At 46.0% G+C, this 23,455-nt stretch overlaps 1 protein-coding gene across 2 annotated transcripts in view; it reads right to left on the reverse strand.

The window, feature by feature from the left end:
- AOAH (acyloxyacyl hydrolase) overlaps nucleotides 1-23,455 on the reverse strand; it is an 82,397-nt gene that overhangs the window by 17,921 nt on the left and 41,021 nt on the right. For both annotated transcript variants that reach the window (XM_036405980.2, XM_036405981.2), the window contains exons 13-16: nucleotides 19,911-20,002; nucleotides 17,852-17,934; nucleotides 3,600-3,636; nucleotides 2,484-2,558 (exon numbers count right to left, since the gene is read on the reverse strand). In XM_036405980.2, the coding sequence (XP_036261873.1) occupies nucleotides 2,484-2,558; nucleotides 3,600-3,636; nucleotides 17,852-17,934; nucleotides 19,911-20,002 (287 nt within the window). The remainder of the gene's footprint in view (nucleotides 1-2,483; nucleotides 2,559-3,599; nucleotides 3,637-17,851; nucleotides 17,935-19,910; nucleotides 20,003-23,455) is intronic.

Genomic DNA, 23,455 nt, shown 5'->3' on the forward strand with positions numbered 1-23,455 from the left:
CAACTAATATTTGCATTAACTGTGCAGCATTTGAGACTTCTGGTGCTCATTATTTTCTTGTCTGATTTTTTTTTTTTTCTGCTAGGTCTCTGTATCCCCTATTTACACCTCAGTGGGCTGAGAGATACCATTCCATCTGTCTTTATTTTTCTCACCCCCCTGTTTGGACACCGTGGTGTGGAGACTACGGGGAATGTGTAACACAGGCTGCCAGTTTCATTATCCTTTCCCTCTAGAAACATCCCCATTACTCATTGCCCTGCTCTTCACATGGGAAGAAATACCTGCATTTTAACAGTGCTTTGGGAAGAGCTGTGTCTCCAGTATGCTCAGCACACCACCCTCTTTTGAAGCCAAAATACAGGATAAGGCCAGGAAGTCTGTCTTACTGCAGTTTAGAGCTGTCCTTGAAGAGGTTTTTATTTGCCAAGCCCCAGGTTTGGAGTCAAGCCCATCAAATGCTCTGCATCCCCTGTAACCTCTGTTAGGTACATCAGAGCCAGGGCAACTACACAGTAACAGGACACTGAAACAAATCTCTCTCTGCTGTCCATCCCCCTCAATGGAAACAGCACGATGCTACAGAAACTGTGGCATCTTTCCTTGCAGGAGTCACAGGGATCACTACAGCCTGATAGCCTCTTTTGATGCTGTGAATGTTTTGGAAGAAAACAGACAGAAAACAGCAGTGAGAATTTGAGCAGACAAAAGTGTCTCTGCCAGATAGTGAATGCTGGGATAAAAAAAAAAAATCAGAGTTTCAAGCAAGCATTAAATACTGCCCTGGAAGGTTTTGGAATATAAAAATGAGTGAGGCAAGGTCAAAACGGTTTAAATTTCTGGAAAATTTCTTTTTACTTCAGATGAGTAGAAAGCAGTATTAGAGACAGGGTAAGCAAAAGGAATAGCCTGCAGAATGAGGAATAAAAAAAAGGAAAAAGAGGTGCTTTTAGCAAAGGCAGTGACACAGCAGAATTTAAATATGTGCACAATAGAGCCCGGGCCAAGCCTGTGAGAAGACACCTTGAAAGTCAGAAAAGGTGGAATTTTTATTTTTTGTGTTGGGGGCAGTAGGGGCTTTATCATCCTGGCAATGGATGCAATGATCTCTCCATAAGCTTCCCAGTAAACAGATCCCCAGGACAGTCTTGTCAGCAAGTACCAGAGAGCTTGTGACTGCTTTTCCCTCTCAGTCAGAGCATGGTAGGGCAGCTTTTGAGGATTTGTGCATCTTTTCCCTGACAGGAGCAGGGTGCAGAGGGCAGATTTGGAAGTTCTGGGCAGGGGTGCAGAGAGAGCACAAGCACTGGAGGGTGAAGGTTTCATGGGAGGTGATTTCTGTGTGCTGCCTGCATGTGGCTGGGGTGAGGGTCATGCCAGGAAAGGACCCAAAAGGTGCCCCTGTGGCCCCACTTCTGCCACAGCTGAGGGCTCTCAGTTTCTGCAGTGCTGAGGAAAACCCTGTCTGGCTTTGGACATCTTCATCTGGAGCACAGCACCCGGCAAACAAAGCTTCAACCCATGAACTGCCTGTTAAGCAGTTTTAGGACACCAAACCTTGGCCATTTTCATGGCCATATCTGACAGCCTGCATATAGCTCCCACTTTGTTATACAATCTGCAGGTGAGAACTTTCAAAACCTTTGGCAGGAAACTTAGCTGAGTGTGCAGCATTTATTAAAGTGAATGTTTTGAAAGCCTCTGTGTAAGTAAGATTGATTCCTTCCATGCACAAGAAAAGCTGAAGATTGACCATGGTGAAAATAATGTTGCACTAGCAACAGCACTGCAGCATGGATGTGCTGTGCACTGGCCTGGTTGCAAGGTGTTTTCTGCCTTCCCACTACCAGGAGGAAGGGAAGCATCCAGCTAGTGACCTCTTGGTGTCCCTGTGAGCACTGCTAATGGGTAATACCAGAACTATTAGTTTTGAAAGCTTCAGTTCATTCTCCTGCAGAGTTTATGATGTGAATAAAGCCAGAAAGACAAAACACCTCATCAGGAGAGCACAGCAAAGAGTGCAGGAAGGGAAGGCAGGGTGAAAATGGACCTCGATAGGGGACTGGGTTGTCATTCCTCAGAAATGATGGACCAGTCATGCTCTCCCTCCTGTGAGGAGGTGGAACAATGGGTAAGATGGATATACATACTTTTAAACACTTCCCCCCCCCCATTGTTATTATTCATTTCCTCTGCTAAGTTAGAAATAATTACCTCAGACATACCATTAGTCATTTTATGACTAGCTTATAAAAGAAAGAAAAAAAGTAAGCTCCAAATCAGAACTGGTAGGTGCCTATGACAAATACAGGCAAGGAAATAAGTATTTTCAGCAGAAAATTAAGAAAAATGGACCAATAACAAAGAAAAATGCCATAATGGACAAGCACAAATCAATGAGACACAAATGTCCAGGCAGTCAGCAGTACTCTAAGGAAGTCAAATTTATGCTACTATAAGTGTTCATTTGGTTTACACCTTACCCATTGCAGACATCATTCCCAATTGTAGCGTAGATAACTATGGCTGGATTGTCCAACAGCTGGTTTCTGGCCAAACTAAAAGATAAATATGGAGCTATGTTATTGGGGAAATACACTCTCAGTGTCTGAGTCACACACCATGCTTGTGTGAGATCACATTTGGAAGTATCCCGCTTGGATGTGGCCAATGCTCAAATGACTGTGTTCCTATGTTTGTGAGAGGTTTTTTTGCTTTGTTTCGGGTTTTTTGGGTGGTTGGTTTTTTTCACTCTAGTTTTATGTTTTAGTAAAGTGACTTAAATGAAGTTATTTTCACTTCTCCCTTTTACTGCTCATGGACTTGTCTTTTTCACTGTTTTTCCTGCTGGCTTTCCATTTTCTTTGTGTTATTTAGAAGCCAAATGAAATAGTTTCACTTTGGGGCAAAGACATGAATCAAGATGGGAATTTTTTTAATCAGAGATGGGAGAGGAAGACTCAGTTTGGCTGACAACTAAATCTATGTGTAGAATTGAACTCAAGATCAAATCAGGATGTGGTTTGAATCTCAGTGCTAGAGGGCAAGAATTCATTACTTCTTTGTCAGGATGAGAGAAAAATAAATCCTTTAGGACACAAACTATATCAATGTCAAGCAAACTAAATCAAACTCAGCTGACCCACAACCCACCCAAATTCATCTGAAAAGGAGAGTTTCAGCCTCTCACTACTCAGTAGCTACTGAGTTATATCCATATGGAAATAACAGTGGGCCTGCCCATGTCTATCTACATTGCTACACACAGTTAAGGGGACCCAACACACAGATTTATGGAAAGGCTTAGTCTCTTCCCTAAAATCACTGGAAATGCTCCACTGGCTTAACAGAGCCAAGTTCAAGGCCATGGATATGATGACATCCACTCTTAAACCCAGTTTTCTTCTGTTTATTAATGTTTATATTAGAGAAGAAAGAGACAGCACTTCAGAGCACACTGGTCAAGGGAAGCTGTGCTTCTTAGAACATTCACGGATAAAATAATCTTCACAGTGCTTTGCTTGTTTCTGTCAAAGAGGTAGAATTCCATCAGTGCTCCTGTACCTCAAGTTAGCTCTTGAATCCCATTAAGCACTCACCTTTTTATTAAAGAGAGGAGGTTTCCTGAAGAACCACCTGATCACACATAGAGGGAACAAGAGAAATAGTACATCATTGTTATAGTGACAAAAAAACCCTGAATGCAAAACCAAACTACATTGCATATTTCCAAGAATGTAGAAGCCCTAAAAGTAAAAATGGAGCAACAATTCCTCTCTGTAACCTTTTTAGGTGCTGACAGCAAGAAGTAAAGCTATGTCCAGGGACCTGCTGCTTTCTTATCTGAGTTGCACACTTCAGCCTGTAGAAAATCAAATACTTTTAAGTGCAGGGTTATTTGGATCTGGCTTTTAATCCAGATCTGGCAGCTTCTTCCCATCTGTTGAACATAGTAGTCTCCTGTAAACCAGCCAACCTGACTTGTCAACAGTCAATCTATTTTAACTTTTCCTATAAATTGCAAAGGGAACTTGTTCTCACTCTTCTGAGAGAGTAAGTGTCTCACAGCTATACCACATTGGGACTGATTCAGGTCCTAAACATAGGCACCAAGTGCCATTTTTGACATCCCAGAGTAGCCAAGACACCTGCAGCAGGGCTGGCAGATACATCACAAGATGCATGAGAGATTGTGCACTTCTGGAGAGGCAACTGGAGGTGGGAAAGATACCATAAAGCACCTCAAAGAGCTGCAGACACCAGTGTTTGGGTTCCTGCACAGCTCTCCCCACAAGTGTCAGACTCTTTCTAAGTAGTAATAGGCCAGCTGCACTCCTCCCAAGACGAGTTCAATTCTAGCAATTCACCCAAAGGGTTGGATGAAAACCTTTCCTCCTTGAGGAAAGGAGCTGGCTACACCTAAACATCTGTGAACATATGTAATATTTAATTTATGTTTTCAATGAGAATAGCATTCCCATTTAGTAAAGCTGTTGTGCATTAAACTTATTAGAAGGTCTTTAAAAGCTATGCATATTCATCCCAACCATCTCCAGCACACAAATCAAGCTCCATCACCTGCAGTACAAGAGGGATAGCAAACAAGGAACCAAAAACAGACTTTATGCTTTGGTCAAGATGAGACTAAGTCTGTGATTGCAAGAAGCTCACCTCATAGCAAGGTACAGAAACATAAACTTCAGAGAAGGAGATCCTACAGGTTTTACTTGCTCTTATTTTTCAGTATTTTCACTCTCTCCTCTTTTTTCATTCCTTCTCCTCTTTTATTATCCTCCTCCTATTCTCAGCTCAATGCTTCCCTGATCTCTCTCTTCTCTTTTCTGCATTGTGCTTCTGAAGCTTGCTTTGAGGAGTAAATCCTGCCCTCCCTGCAACTCTTGAGGGGAAACTTGTGGACAGAACATCATTAAATCCCTGCTGGATTGGTATGGGGGAAGAGATGTAAGATATAAACCCCTAAGGAGGCAATAATACACTTTGCATTTTAATAGTGGTGCCTTTATTATTATCGCTCACAGTGATGCCAACCGCATATATCAAGGAATCCTTTGTGTTTTAAATAATCCAGTTCTTCCAAGCTGAAAATGAATGTATCTATCTGCTGCTTCTCTCCTGGGGGTTGCTGATCCATTCAAAAATCCAGCCCTTCTATTGAGAAGCTCTTTTCAGCAGGGTAAGAGACCCACAAAAACCTCAGAAACTATGGCTTGGAACATAACTACCAAAAGTTGGGGTTTTTTTCCTGTTTAATAGCCCTTCTTTCAGTTAGAGCTGAACACCCTCTGTTTAAGCCATTCTGTCACAAGGCTCCCTGGACTGTGGCTGTGGTTTCTGCATAAATAAACTACTGAGACCTCTAGAAATTCAAATGTATTTACAAAAAACCAATAAGCTGTTCTTGGGTATGTATTACCTCCACAAGCATAGGTAGTTATAAGCAGCTCAGTGGAAAGCATTAGCACAGTTACAAATCAAAACATCAAGAAAACGAATGGGTATTTTAGAAAGGAGTTTTTATGGGTAAATTGAGTCTTCAAGGAAGCTTTTGTGATACAGGATGAAATCTGTGATGAAAACATTCGAGAGAGAAAAGGAGACGAAGCAGAACAGTTACCCTTGCACTGTTCAGTGGCCTGGAATCTAGTCCTGGATCTTTCCTGCCTCTCTCTCTCTGTTGCTTTCCAAATATTCTCAGACTGCTGAGGGGTTTTTTTTCAGTTTTGGTTGAGAAATCAAGGTTAGGTTTGCTTCCAGTTGTGAGGGAAGGGTCCACCACCTCCAGAGGATAATGGGATTTTTTTAAGAAAGGGAAGGCAGAAATCCTGTTAGCATGGAAGCTGGGGAAGTGTTGTGGTTTGCGCTTGCCTGTTTGGTTTCCCCCTCTAGTTCAGGTTTATGGTCTAGTCCAGTGTTCGGGTATTTGTCAGTCATTGTACCCCTCCCCTGTTCCCCTAGTTACCTGTCATGTCCCCTCCCCTGGCTACCTGCCCGTCACTCGGCACCCCTGCCTTCTTTTCCAGAAGTTTCTGGCTGGGGTGTTGGGTGATTGGTTCGGGGGCCAAGGCCCCACCCGCAACCTTCTCCCGTTGGCTGTTTATGTTTGTCAGTCTGCAATGTATCTTTTGTACCCCTCTTCTTATTTGTTGTTCCTGGCTCCACCCATTCCCTATAAAACCTGAGGCATTTCCCTGCCTCAGTGCTCAGACTTCGGCTCCCCGACCCATCACCACCCCTTCCAATAAAACCTTCCTCCCTACGAAGATCTGAGTCGCCCTTTCTTCCGCGCCTGCAGCCTCGGAGTTTTCCCACCTGCGACCAACTGCCCTCAAGCCTAACATCGCTTGGGCACAGGGCCTAGACTTCGAGTCTGGGCAGTGCCCTATTGGCTGGAGACCGGCTGGACTCCTCTCCTAGCCTGGGCATTTCACTCATTTCCTGGCCGCTGCTCCAGTTCTGGCGCCCAACGTGGGGCCCCCCTCGTCGAACAGCTCCTGACCAGCATTCAGAGTCAGTAGAGCTCAGAAGACCATCGGCTCGCGGACCCCACGGGCAGGATTTACAAAATCCCTTGGTCGCGGAACTACCCCGAGGTTGAGCAGACCTCACTTTTGAGGCAGCGCTCCCCGGGGACCCCGGACGGCAGCTCCAGCACCCGGAGTCGTCCCTGCTGCAGGACCTTCTCTGCCCCGGTTTTCTGTTCGTCACCCCCGGACTGGTGAGTGTTTCGTCTCTCTCCCTGTCGCCTCCTTTCTCCCCCGGTGTTCTGTCACCTTCCCTTCAGTTTTCTAGACAGGGGCCGGTGGGTGGCACCCTTTTTGCTTTTTCGTTTTCCTTAACTGGTGCGGGGAAGGCTTGGCTGAGGCTGCTGATTTGTAACACCTTATTGAGCTATGGGTGCTAAGCTCTCAGCAGCCCAGAAAGGGCTCTTTTTCCAAGTTGCGGGTGTCCTTGTTGGGGGGGGTGTTTCGTTTAATAAAAAAGAAGTTAAGAAATTGGTTAAATGGATCTCCTCTGAGTTCCCCGAAGTCTCCCCTGCCTTGATCCAAGATCCTGCCTTTTGGCGGAGAGTCTCTAAGAGACTCTCGGAGTTGGTTAAGTCAGGGGACGCCTCGCTCTCCCAATTGGCATTTTTGGCAGCTCAAATTAAAAACATTTTGAGAGCAAAAGGGGACTCAGAGAGACCAAAAGTTACGTTCAGTTGTCTCCCCAGTTCAAATTCGGCTCCCTCTACCCCTAACCCTCCTCCCCATCGCTCTAAAAGCAAGTCCGGGATTCTGAAGGGTGCAGCTCGTCCTTCCAGCCAGGCGCAGGGAATTCAGTCGTCCCCTGGCCCCCTTCGGAATTCCCCGTCCCCCCGCCCTAGGAGTCCTGGCCAGACTCCTAGGGACTCCTCATCTTCTCCTGTTTCCCCAGTCCCCGTCCCGAAATCCCCAGTTTCTAGTCCCCCGTGTTCACAGTCCCCGGTTGTTAGATCCCCAAGTTCATGCTCCCCAGTTGCTGAATCCCCAGTTTATCCCCGGTTGCCTCCAATGACTCAAAATGGCTCCCAGGGAGCCCAAGATGGAGGCGACCACATGGCTGAGTTGGCGGGAAAACCCCCTTCTTCTTCCCAGAACCCCTTTCTACAGAGTCCCAACCCCTTCCTGCCACTCAGCCTCTCCCATAGTCCCGCCCTTCTGTCCTGCCCCTTTCCTAGTCCCTCCTCCTTCCCAGACCCCTCCTCCGTACCTCCCACTCCTCCTCCCACCTACCCACCCATTTCTCCTCCCCCATTTCCCACCATGGCTCCTCCCCTGGGACCTCCCATGACTCCACCCCCTGTCGCTCCGCCTCCTGTCGATCAACGTGTCCTACCTCCTGACTCCGCCTCCTGGGAGGGTCCTTCAACATCGGACCTCCCTCCTCAGGTTCCCAGCCACGCCCCTGCCTCCCTCTCTTCCGGTTCCCACGCTCCCCCTTCCGGTTCCCACGGTCCGGGGTCCGGGGTCTGGGGGGGGGTCGGGAACCAGGGACTGGGGTCTGCTGCCATACCATCGGCAGCCCCGGTCGTTTACCACCCTGAGGGGGACGGTGGGGTGCGCAGGCAGTGGGTCCCCCTTAACCATACTCAAATCAAAGAGCTGGTCAAGGCCCAAAAAGACTATGGCCGGGACAACGAATACTTCCGGGGAGTGTTGCAGGCGACACTCTCCGAGGCCGATGTCACCCCCTATGACATCCGGCGCCTCTTCACATGCCTGCTCAATCCTACCGAGCGGGCGATGTGGGAGGCCGCCTGGAAGAGGGGAGTGACAGAGGCTCTCCCGGGCCTATGGGGTCAACCCCATACTGGGGTGGACCTCATGGGCAATGTCCTGGCTATTGACCAGCTCTTGGGGACCGGGAACTGGGAGGATGGGCACTCGCAGGCGAGTACCCTACCCCAGGAGGCGCTCCGGGTGACGGCCCGTGCGGCCGAGAAAGCGTTCCTGGCGCTGCCGGGGGCGGCCCCCTCTCTCTCATTTTCAAAGATCTTCCAGGGCGCAGAAGAGCCATTCCTCGACTTCGTTGAGAAGTTGAGGAGAGCTGTCGAGCAGCAGGTGGCCGACGAAGGTGCCCGGGAACACATCATCAGGGAGGTGGCGTCCTCCAACTGTAACACCGCGTGTAGGGACGCCATCCTTAGCCTCCCGGTGCACCCGGCCCCCTCGCTGCATGACCTGCTCGAGGTCTGCGCCCGGAAGGTCCACATCATACCAGCCAGAGAGGGAGAGAGGAGAAGACCACCACCGCCCCGAGTCAGCGCCGCAGAGGAGACACCGGGAGACGCTTTCGCCGGAGCCGCTAGCCGTCAACCCACCCCTGGAGCCACCGCTGCCACCGCACCTTGCCATCTGTGCGGCCAGCTCGGGCACTGGATGCCAGACTGCCCGTTGCGGCGGGAATTTTACGAGTTCAAGAGAGCTAGGGGACAGAGGGGGACACTCCCGCCAAAAAACTAAAAGCGGAGCGCAGCGCCCCCCTGCGCCAAGACATAAATAAGGCGGGGAATGTAACAACGCGCAGGGAAGGGAGGAATCAGGGACCGCCGCCCGCAAAATCAGACATTTCTTTACCGGACGTGACTTTTGCTAACGCACTTCAGGCTAAGCCGATCCTAACCACCTTTTCTGCTTTCGGACCTTTCAGGTTGCAGCTTTCGGAGTCGCTACACCTTCAAAACTCCGACCTTCGTCTCGTTGCTGTGAACCCGGAATGCCCAGGTAACTGGGGACGGATCAGATGTAGGTACGTCGTGGTCGGCGACACCAAGCACACACCACTGGCAGTGAACATCATCCCGGGTCTCCTGCCATCGGACCCGGAGATGTTCGCTGTCGGGCTGCATTGTGTCCAACCCCCCGTCTTCCTACCCAAAGGGCAGGTGATTGCGCAAGCAATCCCTGTCCCTGAAGTGACTTGGGCCATTGGTCATCCACCACCTGACCAAAGTCTTACGGTAGCATGGGCCCAAGTCTTGGGGCAAGAGAGACCACACCTTAGTTGTTATATTTCAAAAGGGGGAGAAGGCAAGCCGCTCAAAGGCTTGTTGGACACAGGGGCAGATGTGACGATCATTCCCTCTCGGGAATGGCCGTCACATTGGGAGTTGCAAAACGCGCCAAGACACATCGGCGGTGTCGGGGGTTTACAATTGGCTAAGCAATCAAAGAGCATCGTACAAATTACGGGGCCGGATGGGCAATTGGCATCAGTGCGCCCGTTCATTTTAGATTATACGGAGCCCTTGTGGGGGAGAGACCTCTTGGCCCAATGGGGAGCCCGAATTGACCTCCCAGTGGCTCCCCAGGTTTTTCGGGCAGCGGTCACTGATGAGCGCCCTACCTGGAAGCTGAATTGGAGATCAGATAAACCAGTACAGGTAGTACAGTGGCCGCTCAACAAACAAAAATTGGCGGCGCTCAACGAGCTCGTAAAGGAGCAGTTACTTAAGGGCAATCTGGTGGAGACCACGTCTCCGTGGAACTCCCCAGTCTTTGTCATCAAAAAGCCCAACAAGGATAAGTGGCGGCTCCTTCACGACCTCCGCCAAATTAATAATATTATAGAAGACATGGGGCCTCTCCAGCCAGGGATGCCGTCCCCAACGATGCTCCCCCAAAATTGGAATTTGGCAGTTGTAGATATTAAAGATTGCTTCTTCCAAATTCCCCTACACCCGGACGATGCCCCGCGTTTTGCGTTCACGGTTCCCGCCATCAACCGTGAGTCCCCAGGCAAGCGCTACCATTGGCGGGTTCTTCCGCAAGGCATGAAGAACAGCCCGGTGATCTGCCAATGGTACGTCGCTTCCCTGCTGTCCCCAATTCGCGCAGCCACAAAAGACGCAATTATATACCATTATATGGACGATATCTTGGTGTGTGCCCCGACCACGGACCTACTTACACACGTGCTTGACCTGACAATCAATGCATTGGTTGCTGCAGGGTTTGAGCTCCAGCATGAAAAAATTCAAAGGATGCCACCCTGGAAGTACCTGGGTCTTGAAATAACCAGGCGGACCATTGTTCCCCAAAAATTGGCTATTAAAACAAAGATAAAAAACCTAGCGGATGTCCACCAGCTGTGTGGGTCCTTGAATTGGGTGAGGCCTTGGCTGGGTATACCAACTGAAGACCTGGCCCCCCTCTTCAATTTATTGAAAGGGGGAGAGGAGCTTAGTTCTCCGAGGTCCCTCACGCCAGAGGCCCAAGCTGCTCTGGAGAAAATCCAAAAGTCCATCTCGGCCAGGCAGGCCCACAGATGTCACCCGGGCCTGCCATTCAAATTTGTTATTTTAGGAAGACTGCCGCACCTCCACGGGGTGATCTTTCAATGGGACAATGACATCAAAGGCAAGGACCGGGGCTTAAGGGATCCCCTCTTGATCATAGAGTGGGTATTCCTTAGCCATCACAGGTCCAAAAGGATGACGCGGCCCGCCAAGCTGGTGGCGGAGCTGATCAGAAAAGCTAGATCAAGGATCAGGGAGCTGGCAGGTGTCGATTTTGAGTGCATTCACATCCCTCTGAAATTCGAATCGGGCCAACTAAAACAAAAAATGCTTGACCATCTCCTCGAAACCAACGAAATGTTGCAGCTAGCTTTGGATAGTTACACCGGCCGGATTGCAGTTGATCGGCCGGCCCATAAATTGTTTAACCAAGAATTTACTTTATCTACAAAATCTGTTCAGAGCAGGACCCCTATGAAGGCTCTGACCATTTTCACGGACGCGTCTGGAGCATCCCACAAGTCGGTAATGACTTGGAGGGATCCTCGAACTCGGAGGTGGGAGGCCGATGTCACTGAAGTAGAGGGCTCGCCTCAAGTTGCCGAGTTAGACGCAGTCGTCCGGGCTTTCGAGAGGTTCTCTGAACCATTCAATTTAGTTACTGATTCGGCTTACGTCGCCGGTGTGGTATCCAGAGCTGAAAATGCTATCTTGCAGGAGGTGGCAAACATTCCTTTATACAACTTGCTCTCCAAACTTGTTTATTTAGTCTCCCACCGAGAGCAACCGTTTTATGTGATGCACGTCAGGTCGCACACTGACTTGCCGGGGTTCATTGCGGAAGGCAACAGGCGCGCTGACGCCCTTGCCGCTCCTGTTCAAGCCGCCCCGCTTCCTGATCTCTTTGGTCAAGCGAAGATCAGCCACCAGCGTTTCCATCAAAATGCGCCTGGTCTGGTTCGGCAATTCCATCTCACGCGCGAACAGGCCAAGGCCATTGTGGCCACATGTCCCCACTGCCAGTCCCACCAGCTCCCGACCATCCCCCTTGGAGCGAACCCCCGAGGCCTATCCAGCTGCGAGGTGTGGCAGATGGATGTCACTCATTGTCCTTCCTTTGGCCGTCTTCGATATGTCCATGTATCGGTGGATACTTTCTCCGGCGCAGTTTATGCCTCCGCCCACACAGGGGAAAGGGCAGCGGATTGTGAGAAGCATTTGCTTCAAGCATTCGCTGTCCTGGGCATCCCGAAGGTTCTTAAAACTGACAATGGCCCAGCGTATAAATCCAGGGAGCTGCGAAGCTTCCTGCAGCAATGGGGAATAGAGCATAAGACCGGCATCCCCTATTCCCCGACAGGCCAAGCCGTGGTGGAGAGGACCCACCAGAGCCTAAAAAGAGTTTTAGAACAACAACGCTCAGCTGTGAAGGTGGAGTCCCCCCACATCCGTCTCGCACGGGCACTTTTCACAATCAATTTCTTAAATTGTTCGTTCGAAAATTTAAATCCGCCCATAGTGCGACATTTCGGGAAGCACGAGCAGCTGCAACCCAGGGCCAGGCCTCCTGTCCTCATTAGGGATCCGGAGACCTGGAAAACGGAAGGGCCCTTTGATCTCGTGACCTGGGGAAGGGGGTACGCTTGCGTGTCCACTCCCTCGGGTCCGAAATGGATTCCATCTAAATGGGTGAAGCCCTTCCGCCCTGAGAGGGGTCCGAAACCAGAAAAGGTGAATCAGGTCAGTGAAGCGTGTTGGCGGCGGCGGCGGAAGCCGTAGGAAAAGACCACCCTGATTTCAGTTTCGGTTGTACTGGACTAGACACCTCTTATTTCAACCTCTTCTCATATTTGATCTCTGTTTGCTTTTAGTTGTTTCTCCGCCCGCATGGACCCGATGGTCATCGTGGCTCTCCCGATAGTCCTCCTCATCGGGACTCTACCACCATCCGCGAGTCCCTGGATTGTTCCCCAGCCAAGGGCGAACGTGTGGAGGACCCTCGCTCAAGCCATGGGCCAGGAGCACATCTGCCTGGACCTGGGCTCGGCTGAAGACCCGATGTCGTCTTGCCTAGTGGGGATCCCTCTGCCTCTTTTTGAGTTTCCCTTTCCTTTTAATGTTACTTTAAGCTCCTTACTTCATCGCAACCCTCCTTTAATGGTTCACGCCCAGAACGCCTGGAGGGATGGACTCAGGAAATTGACCCCCCTGCAGTCCGACCCTCCAGAGCTTCATTTAGTTGGCTCCGCAAAGTCTTCTGTTTGTATTTGGTTTCAGTATGCCCCCCTGTTCGGTTCCTCGCGGTACTCGGACATCAGACCATCTAGTCCGGAGTACCAGGCAGCGCGGTGGTGCAACTTCACCATCAGGTTGCCATTCGCCTCCACCCTTGGCACAAAACCATTAGCGCTGCCCAGAGGAATCTTTTTTATTTGCGGAGACCGGGCGTGGGCCGGCATCCCCCCTCGTCTGACTGGAGGCGTCTGTGCTTTCGGCAAGCTGACGCTGCTTTCCCCCAACGTTACCCAAATTAGAGATTGGAAGTACAAAAAATCACAGTCTGAATTGGCCATTTCTAAAAGAGATCTCCGAGATTTTGATCCAGACTGTGATTCCAAAATCGAACATTGGGCCAGACCAAAATCGATTGCACTCACCATCTTTCTGCCTTGGGTGTCAATCGCAAAGTCTCTGGGCGAATTGGGCCGCCTAGAGTGTTGGGTGGCGAAGCAAGCAAATTTTACCTCAGCTGCTTTGACTGACCTCCTCACAGACGAGGAGATCACTAGGAAGGCGACTCTGCAAAATCGGGCGGCCATCGATTTCCTCCTGCTGCTTCACCACCATAGCTGCGAGGAATTCGAGGGCCTGTGCTGTTTGAACCTATCATCTAAGGCCGAAGATGCGAGGGTCTCCATACGTAAGATGAAAGAACTCGTCCATGAGATCAAGAATGAAACATCGGACTGGCTGGGGAATCTGTTTAAAGGTTGGGGACTATCGGGATGGGCTGGGTCCGTGCTCAGATCCGTTCTGTATGTAGTTTTAGTTGTGGCTGTAATCATTGCCGCTTGCTCCTTAATGTGGGGACTGATTAAGAGACTCTTGTTAAAGGCAACAACAATCAGCGCAAATCATTTGGAGCTCCAGGAGGTCGAGGAGGACCTTGCCTCAGCGGTGGGCTCTGACAGTGCGAGCAACGAAAGCTTGGACTCTGAGACAGCACGCAGGATGACAGCCATTTAGTCTTAAAGGACTCGTTTGTTCCCCCCCCTTCCTTTTTCTCTTTTTAAACAAAAAAGGGGGAGATGTTGTGGTTTGCGCTTGCCTGTTTGGTTTCCCCCTCTAGTTCAGGTTTATGGTCTAGTCCAGTGTTCGGGTATTTGTCAGTCATTGTACCCCTCCCCTGTTCCCCTAGTTACCTGTCATGTCCCCTCCCCTGGCTACCTGCCCGTCACTCGGCACCCCTGCCTTCTTTTCCAGAAGTTTCTGGCTGGGGTGTTGGGTGATTGGTTCGGGGGCCAAGGCCCCACCTGCAACCTTCTCCCGTTGGCTGTTTATGTTTGTCAGTCTGCAATGTATCTTTTGTACCCCTCTTCTTATTTGTTGTTCCTGGCTCCACCCATTCCCTATAAAACCTGAGGCATTTCCCTGCCTCAGTGCTCAGACTTCGGCTCCCCGACCCATCACCACCCCTTCCAATAAAACCTTCCTCCCTACGAAGATCTGAGTCGCCCTTTCTTCCGCGCCTGCAGCCTCGGAGTTTTCCCACCTGCGACCAACTGCCCTCAAGCCTAACATCGCTTGGGCACAGGGCCTAGACTTCGAGTCTGGGCAGTGCCCTATTGGCTGGAGACCGGCTGGACTCCTCTCCTAGCCTGGGCATTTCACTCATTTCCTGGCCGCTGCTCCAGGGAAGCCTTTCTCCATGGTGAAGATGTATGTCCTGAGAAAAGCAGTGGGGGAATGTCCCTTTGTGCTGAGTCTGACACAGTGCTGGTGTTTTTGTAGGGGAGTTGGACAGGAACATTGCTCTTGGTGCCTGGCTTGGCTTGCCATCCCTGGGCTCTAGCTCTTGGCTGCATATCTCCTCCACCAGATCAGCATCCTTTCCTTGCACACATGTGGGGCGGTAAAGCATCATTTTCAGAGGAAGGTTTAGCTGTCCCGGGTGGGGTTAGGTCAGGCTGTTCAGCTGTTTGCTTTATTGACACTGAGGGTAGCTTTTTAAATCCTCCCATTCTGGGAAACTATTACACCAAATGAGGCAATTAAAGTGAACCTTTACAATGTAGTGTCAGTGTGATGATTTAGAGAAGATATCCTGAGATTCTTCTCTTACTGGTAATTTTTCCCTTTTTAAATTCACTTCTTAATTTTCTGCAGAGTCTTTTGCTGTGACACAGGCTCACCTCTTTTTATATCCTGCAGGTGTCTGTAGCGTAAGTGGAAAGGGGATATGTGGAGAGAAAAACGAATGATGAACACAGTGAGAGATTATAAAAAAATCTACAAGGAAATTGGGAAAAGCACATGAAATACTACTCCCATTAATGTAAAAAGAGCAGAATAAGATAATTAGGGTATCAGGTACTGAGGCGAATTGGATATAAATGAGAAGAACCATTGGCTTAGTCATCCTTGACCATCTAGTTTGGGCCTTTTTTAAATTCTGTCTCACCAGAAAGCCCACCTGGAGGACTGCGATGATGGGAGCCACTAACTCTAATGCCCTGCAAGTTACAGGCAAGAAAGTCAGAAGCGCCTGACTGGTGGCACCAAAGATGTTGTAAAACACTTTCACAGCAGACTCCAAGCCTCAGGAGCACCATGTGTGCCACAGGAAGGAGCAAGGCATATGAGAAGCATTGCCAGTGTCATTGGTGCCAGAATGCAATTTTTAAGGTGAAAATGCCCACCTGAGCCTGGAAGTGATCCCTGCATCATGATACCTGTCTGTGCAACCTCCTCTGCCCGGTAAGATCACAGACTCACAAAATCACAGAGTTTTTAAGGTTGAAATCAACTTCTGGAGATCATCTGGTCCAACCCCCCTGCAAGGCAGGGTCACCTCAAGGAGGTGACACAGGAACACATTCAGGTGGGGTTGGAATGTCTCCAGAGAGGGAGACTCCATGAACTCCCTGGGTAGCTGTTCAGTGCTCTGCCACTCTCAGTGTCAAGAAGATCCTCCTCATCTTGAGGTGAAGCTTCTTGAATTTTATCTTATAGCCATTGCTCCTCATCCTGTTGCTGAGCACCACCAAAAGACTCCAGCACTGTCCTCTTGGCACCTGCCTTAGAGATATTTATATGCATCTCTTTGTTGGAGGTAGAGGGCTGGGGCAGATCCTTTCTGATCCAAATTTTTTTTCAGGAATTTCCAACCATTTAATAAGTTTCTAAGTAGTTCTAGAGACAGCAGGGCTCCTCATTTGTAGCCAGCATGAATCATCTGCTGGAAAGGAAGAACATCCCATATAGCCAAATTATCTACCCGAGGAAAATAAATTTTCCCAAGCTTCTGCAGCCAGTTTTCTGAAGCATGAAAATTAATTAAATACAACAGAAACAAAAAGGCATAATCATAGCATAATCAAGTATCTTTTAAGCCTGCTGTTAGGGACATCAGCTAATCCAAGACACAAAAGCTAAGATCATAAAACTCAATTTATAAGACTACTGTCACTCCTTCATACAACCCCTCTGACAACTCAGGATTTCTTGTTCACCTTCATTCCTCTGGTTTAAGATTTTCACTCCTGATAGCTTTTTTTGAAAAAAAAAAATTCCCCCCAAACAGAGGTAAGTTTAATGAAAACCCATGTTCTTGTACCAGAACTATCTTTCAGTTTAAACTATTCTTCCATCTCTGTGGTGTTTATGCCTCAAAGGAAATCAAATTGGAAATACCTTTTAATTAATGCTGTGATCAAATGTCAATGTATTGTATCATCCCTTCAGAAGTCTCCATTGCCCTAATCCTCCCCAAAATCTTTCCCTGTGTCTCCATCAAGGTCAGTCCTCCTTAGATAAACAGGACCAAAATCTGAGGTCTTATCAGGACTTGTATGAGGAAGGACTGTCTCCCTGTCTCTCGACAAAATGTCATGCCTGATACATCTTGCAACCTTCTTACTCTCTTTCCTCTTTTACCCTGCACTCTTGATGGTTTCTTGGAATTTCTCTTTGCACCCCAATGGCCTTGCCCCTCCACCACCCCTGGCTGATGGGGCCACTAGTTTACAGAGAAGCCTCATTATTACTTCTGTCATGCATGTTTTGTACAATTTTGCAGCATGTATTTGCTGCAATTCCTGCCCCTGCTGTTCCCAAGCTCATCTAAATTATTCCTGTGTAAGGATGTGCCCCACTCCAGGATGGTTAATTTAGCATCATTCACAGAAGCCATCAAGCATGGACCTTGGTCTTTGCTCTAAGGTCACCACTCCAAATGTTAAGCAGCATTAGCCTCAGGAGAGATGCAGGAGGGACATGGCTTTGCTCTCAAATCCACTGCTCTTCCCTGCTTAGCTGCTTCTCTACCCACTTCTTATTTCTTGTATTAATCTTCCTCTTCTTCACTGCACACCGGGGTACCATGCAAGACACTTCCCTTAATTCTAGGTAGATCAGGTCTACTGCATATTTATATGCATATTATATATATATATGTGTAATGTGCATATAAATGTAATGTGTAAATATATATATATATGTACATATATTTGTATATATACGTGTGTGTTTTTAAATAGAAAGATGACGTGTCCCAGCCCCACAAAATAAATTAATCAAAACCCAACAGTGTTAAGTTTTGTTCATGTCTTTGATTACTTATTAAAAATCTGTTCTGAGAGCACATTAGGATGCCAGCCCCACTGGGTTAAGTAAGTGCTGAGTGAAGTAGGTTCTGGTTTTTATTTTTCCATAAGAAATGCATGCAACTAAGAAGGGGCTTCTCATTGCTCCTGACACATGTTCATTAATGCAGCATTAGTAATATTCATTAATATCAGCACTAGTAATGTCAAAAATAATAATAACAAAAGAAGTTTAAAGAAGTTAACATACCATTTTGGGAAATGTTCTGCAAGTCTCTGTGATTACAGCGATTTCTCTTGCGTAAACGTAGATACAGAGAGTCTGTCCACCCTCTGAAATAAATTGAGAAAATGCAAACTGCTAAAGTCATATGACAATGAAGAAAACACAGCTGATATTAAAAATTAAGTATGTTCTTGTCTCTGAAAAACTCAGTACCCCAGTTATATGCTTCTATTTCACCATCTCTCTCTTTTTGTGGCCCTAAATCTTTTTAATCTTGAACAGGGTGGCTTAAATAAAGCAAAGATACCTGCTCAGAAACTGCAAACTTGTGAAGAGTTTCTCTGACATTGTTCCATCCAGGAACAATACTTTTATCCTGGTCTTTCAGATAAAGCATTTAAAAACCTTTTTGTTATACATCATTTATCAAAACAATTCTGTTGGTTGTTCACAAATTGACTTTTCAATTGGTTGTTATGGAACAGTAAGTAAAAGAGAAGAAATATTGGCAGGGCAATCATTTCCCAACATCATAAATCTTGGACAGATTAATCTGAAAACAGGTTACTCTTGGCTGTTATAAGTTCTCTCCTTTATTTTGCACTGTGGAGAAAAATGAGAAAAAAACCCCAAAACAAATGAAGAGGATAACAACCCAGAGGGTGATGAAAAGATCAAGCTCCCAGCCATGAGTACACAGTCATTTCTATCTGGGTTGCAACTGTTTGTTTATTTTTTTTTTTTTTCTTTCAGGAGTGGAAGAGATTAAAAACTGAACACTGGACCAAGGCTATCACTGACAACCTCAGGGGCAGTTCTAAGCTCGAATCACTTGTGAGCTTCAGATTCTTTGGAGCCCAGACAAGTAATGTGTACTGAGAGACTGGGCATTGTAACACATTTTTAAACATCAGTTTTGCCATGGCTCTGATAGAGAAGGCTGCACAGACGTTTCCTGTTGGCTTGTCAAGTAGTAAACTGCCTAAAGCAGATACTGTGTGAGTGTAGCTGAGGCTGAGAGCCTGGATTTTGCACAGGGAAAAAAAAAGGAAACAAAAAGTCCAAGTGTATGGTGCAACAGATATTTTTCTGGGAAAAAAATGTTATTCTGGTAACTTTTAAATTCTGCTGGTAGAAAGCCTCTTCAGCTTGACCCATGCTTGGTTTGGCATTCAGCTGTATTCCTGACTTATCCTAGACATAAAAAATAAAAATTATCTGAAACTTAGGTCAGACCAGGCACTGGTCAATGATTGTATCCTACAGATCTTGCAGTATTCAAAGGGGTTTTAATGCTGGCCAAAGAGATGATTAATAAAAAGTTTGGTTGTTTTTTTTTGTTTGTTTGGGGGTGGGGTTTTTTGATTTTTTTTGATTTTTTTTTAATTTCACAGTTACAACTGCAGGCATTTCAAGGTGTTTTGTGTTTTAGACTTTATTTTTCTTCCCTTCTGGAAGGGAGTTTATTTTTTTCTGTCTATGCCTGCAACTTTGCCCATCCACATGAGCCAAACTAATGCAGCAAATTAGGTCACAGACTCTTTCAAATTCTCCTCTTGCTACTTCCTTCTAAATGTGTTAAAAATACAAAAAAAAACCAAAAACATGTGGGAAGAGGAGAAGAAAGATTTCCTCCCAGTAGGGAACACTATGAAATAACCATGGGGATACCCTTTATTCCACTGTTTTCATCAGCAAAAAGAAAACATGAGGAAGACAGGAAGATTAAAAAAAATAAGAAAAGAGAAAGGCTGATTTTTGTTACTTTCAGCAATAATTTCTTTCCCCTGAATTTTGTAAAAAAAAATAGTTTATCTTTTATTTCTTTGGGGTTTTTTCTCCTTCTAAATTACAGTTTGACCGATTATAAAACCTACCCTGAATTTCAGGAAGACTTGCTAATATATTTAAGTTATCTTTTAAAACCCAAGATCCAGGGTTGATCTTGGTTTTAGAAAGAGCAGATGCAGAGCTGAATAGTATTTTTCTCTTTCTTTTCAAGCAGTTTTGGGTTTTTTTCTTTGCTGTGCTCTGAGAAACCTAGAGACTTGCTATGGCTTGGCCACTCTGTCTGTTGGCTTACCCAATGGTGGAATTGAGAAATCCAGTGATCTCTGAGAACTGGGGCCAGTCAAACTCATCACTGAAAGCCATGGGGAGATTAGCAAATGATTTCTGAAAGAGAAATTTTAAAATCAACCTGGTTTCACCTTCACAGACATAAAATCCTCTTAGCAAATTTGAACAGTTCTTAGCCAGAGCACTGGCCAGACAACAGCCATTTTAACTGCCATAGTAGTGGTAACTATGTATGCATATACTTAAAAAGTTGGCTTTTGTAGTAAGACAGGCATAAGAGGAGATGGAGGAAGGAAAAGCAGAGGAGATATCTGAATTGCAGTTCTTGGTGTCCTTTTTTCCTGAAAGAGTCCAAAACTCCTCTTTATGTGAGCAGGTACTGCAGGTGCAGACCCCCAAGGCAGCAGCTGATTGCTCCAGCATCCGTCCTGCCCAAAGGAGTGGCACCCTTGGGCACAGGAAGAGATGACAGCGTGATGTCCACAGAGACTATGGCAAGGCATAATGTCAAATTCTCTCAAAGCTTTCCTGCCCTCTACAGCAGGATAAGCTGAGAACAACCAAACCCCTGAAAACCTCTGCCTGGTCCTCACTAAATTTTGGGGATGGCACTAAAGCAACAGGGTTAGAAAGGCCTCAGAGCATGGCAGGGACAAGAGAGAAAAACACATCATCTGGCATAACCTTCCTGTGCAAATACATGCATCCTTTACCCTTCTCTGTTTTGCTGATATTGGTCCCTAATGCTTTTTTACAGTGACTGCCCCTGTGAAAGCCTCTTCACAGATGCAAGCCATGTTGCACATTCAAAATACAGTGCCCTGTTCTTTCCCACTTTGTTTTCTGAAAGTCCCAAAAATCATGAAAGGTTAGGAAAATAGCCTTGATAAATTGTGCCACCTCAGAAGGACAGAACATGGAGTAAATTTCCAGCTTCTCCTGGTCTGGGGTATGCTTGCAAAGACAAATGTATAAATCCAGTGTGCTCATAAAGAGGAAAACTGCTGATGAAAAAGGTAATAACCAAAAGAAGGTCAAAACATAAAATCAGAGAACCTACAGGCTGGTTTAATCCATATAATTTATTAGCTTCATTTTCTCTTCAAGCAATTGTGGGGTTTCCTTAAGACCTCACTGCTATAAACAACAAGCAGGTGGGCAATTCTTTATCCAGGAGGGTCAGAGTAACTGAAGAGCTAGAAAACAGCTAAATCTTGTGCTCCTCACCAAGTTCTAATTCCAAGAAAATTATTATTTAGGTGAATGGGAGCTATACTGGAGGCTATGGCTTGAGTATATGTCTGAGGGTTTTGACTGTAAGAGGATGCAGAGAGATGCAGGGAAAAGGGAGGAAAGGCAAGTAAAGGGGGGGCTGTGGGGGACAGGAAATCCTGAAGCCAGGCTCTGAGCAGTCTAATGCACAGCAGATGCCAGTTTAAAGCATGTAACAGCACATTTGACCCACTTACAGTACATCTGCATTAGTTACCAAGGTGAAAAGGGGGCTGTCTTAATTATCTTTCAGTTTGTTCTTTCTTTCTCACACATATGTGTCCTTCTGTGTATGTGTACATACATACAAAAAAAATTCGTTTTTTAAAGCTGCAGGGAAACTTCAAATTTGCCTTCTTCAAATCTGTTAGTTTTGCGTGCAAACAAAAAGTTCTTAATCCAAGGCACAGCTATGAGCAGAAGTGGAGGGATTCAGCATAGCTTGGCCTTTTGCAATATTTTCCTCCTCACAGGTTAGCATTGGAGGTGAGAAAAACAGTCACTAGGACAGAAAAAACCCTTCAGATATGATCTCTTATAAATGACACATATATTAGAGTATAAAAGAGATAAAAATTATTTAATACTTTTTAAACAAATAGTTTTATGAACAATTCTCTCATTATTTACCATCAGCACTCCAAAACAACATATTCATTGGACAAGTCCCAGTAATTTCTAACTGTTAGGTTTTTTCCCCTGCAAACTTGGCTTAAATATGAATTTGCCAGAACCTAATTGAGTTGCAGATTGATTTGAAGAGGAGCGTTTGAGCCCAAAATTACAGTTGCATTTGAAAACTGGATAAGCATTTAGCATTGACACCATTCCAACAAAGCACTTAAGGGCCAGACTTTTGAAGATATTTCAGGTCCAAAGGGTGAAGATGAGTAGTTAATGGAAAATTCAGAAGAATGCTGAACCTTAAACTCTGCATTGATGTAGTTTGGAAAGTGCAGCCTAACAGACTGTGTTGCTTAGTCTCAGATGCAAATGTGTCCCACTCTAGAGGTGCAACTGTGTTGACTTTTAGCATAAAACTCTCTTGAGCACAGCCTTGTTTAAATACCATTCTCTAGACTATTCTGGCTGAGAAACCTACTTCAGCCCACGTGCCAGATTTTAGCAGAGAATCAGTAGAAAATTATTCCAGCCTAGCTTCAAATGCCATATTTCAGCATCAAATACTTTAGATAGGTCTCATTCCAGTGAACATCCTCCTCTCCTAGATGTGTCCTGCCTTGAAGGATGGGGCAGCCAAAGCCATGGGTGATGCTAAATGCACACATGGCAAGCTGTGCTTAAATGGAAGAAAGTTCAGGGTTGCTGTGGTAAGAGATTTTCAAACTCAGAATAAAAAAGGGCACTGGAAACCTAACACTCCTACAAGCCTTTCCATCCTGAAAAATTTGAAATCATTGAGGTATACCTTAATTTGAAGGAAAATTGGGTCCTTCTTTTTATAATGATTTTAATGCTGTTCAAATCCTGGTGAGAGTATTAAGTATCACAGACAACTTTATTATTCTAAGAATACAAATAAGAAAACCTTAAGCTCTTGAGAAAAGCACAGCCTATCTTTTAAAAAGCAAAAATTGCACTTCTGCTCTGTAAAGCTTTAAGGGACAGAGGTTTGAAATTAGCAAAACTATTACCTTATTTCCCACAAAATGAAATGTCTTAGTCATGACAATACAAGCATGGAGAAACCTGCCTGCATTTCACTGGATCTAGAGGAATGCTAGATAATGTTTTTAAAAAGAATTGCACATCAAACTCCTGTTTCTTTTGTAATCGTACCGAAAAAAAGAAGTCAGTGGGATAAGTGTTTGCGACATCCTGAATTCACATTTAAAGAAATGATGAATTCTGCTAATAGGAAATAAATAATATGAAACAGTTACTTTAAGGATATCTCAGAACCCCTTGAATTTGTGATCAACTAGGTATTTACTGGACTATGGATAATGTAGGATTTATTTTTCCCTTTATTCAGCAACAAAATAGAGATCCAACAGTTTTAAAGTGCATCTTTCCAGAAAGGGTATTATTTCCATCACATTTATAAATATAGTGTTTTTACCTCAAAATAAAAATCTCTCTAAAATGAGATATGAAAGTTGCTTCTATTCCAGACATACAACAGAAAAATGCTGTAATTAGTAGCTATTTGGAAGTCAATAGTAAGCAGATGGACAGAGCAGCAGGAGCAGAATATCCATCACTAGACATACTAGTGTTTTCAACATTAGCTTTCTGCAAAAAACATCTACCTCA

Source organism: Molothrus ater, chromosome 1, assembly GCF_012460135.2.
Source record: "Molothrus ater isolate BHLD 08-10-18 breed brown headed cowbird chromosome 1, BPBGC_Mater_1.1, whole genome shotgun sequence".
Taxonomy (NCBI): Eukaryota; Metazoa; Chordata; class Aves; order Passeriformes; family Icteridae; genus Molothrus; species Molothrus ater.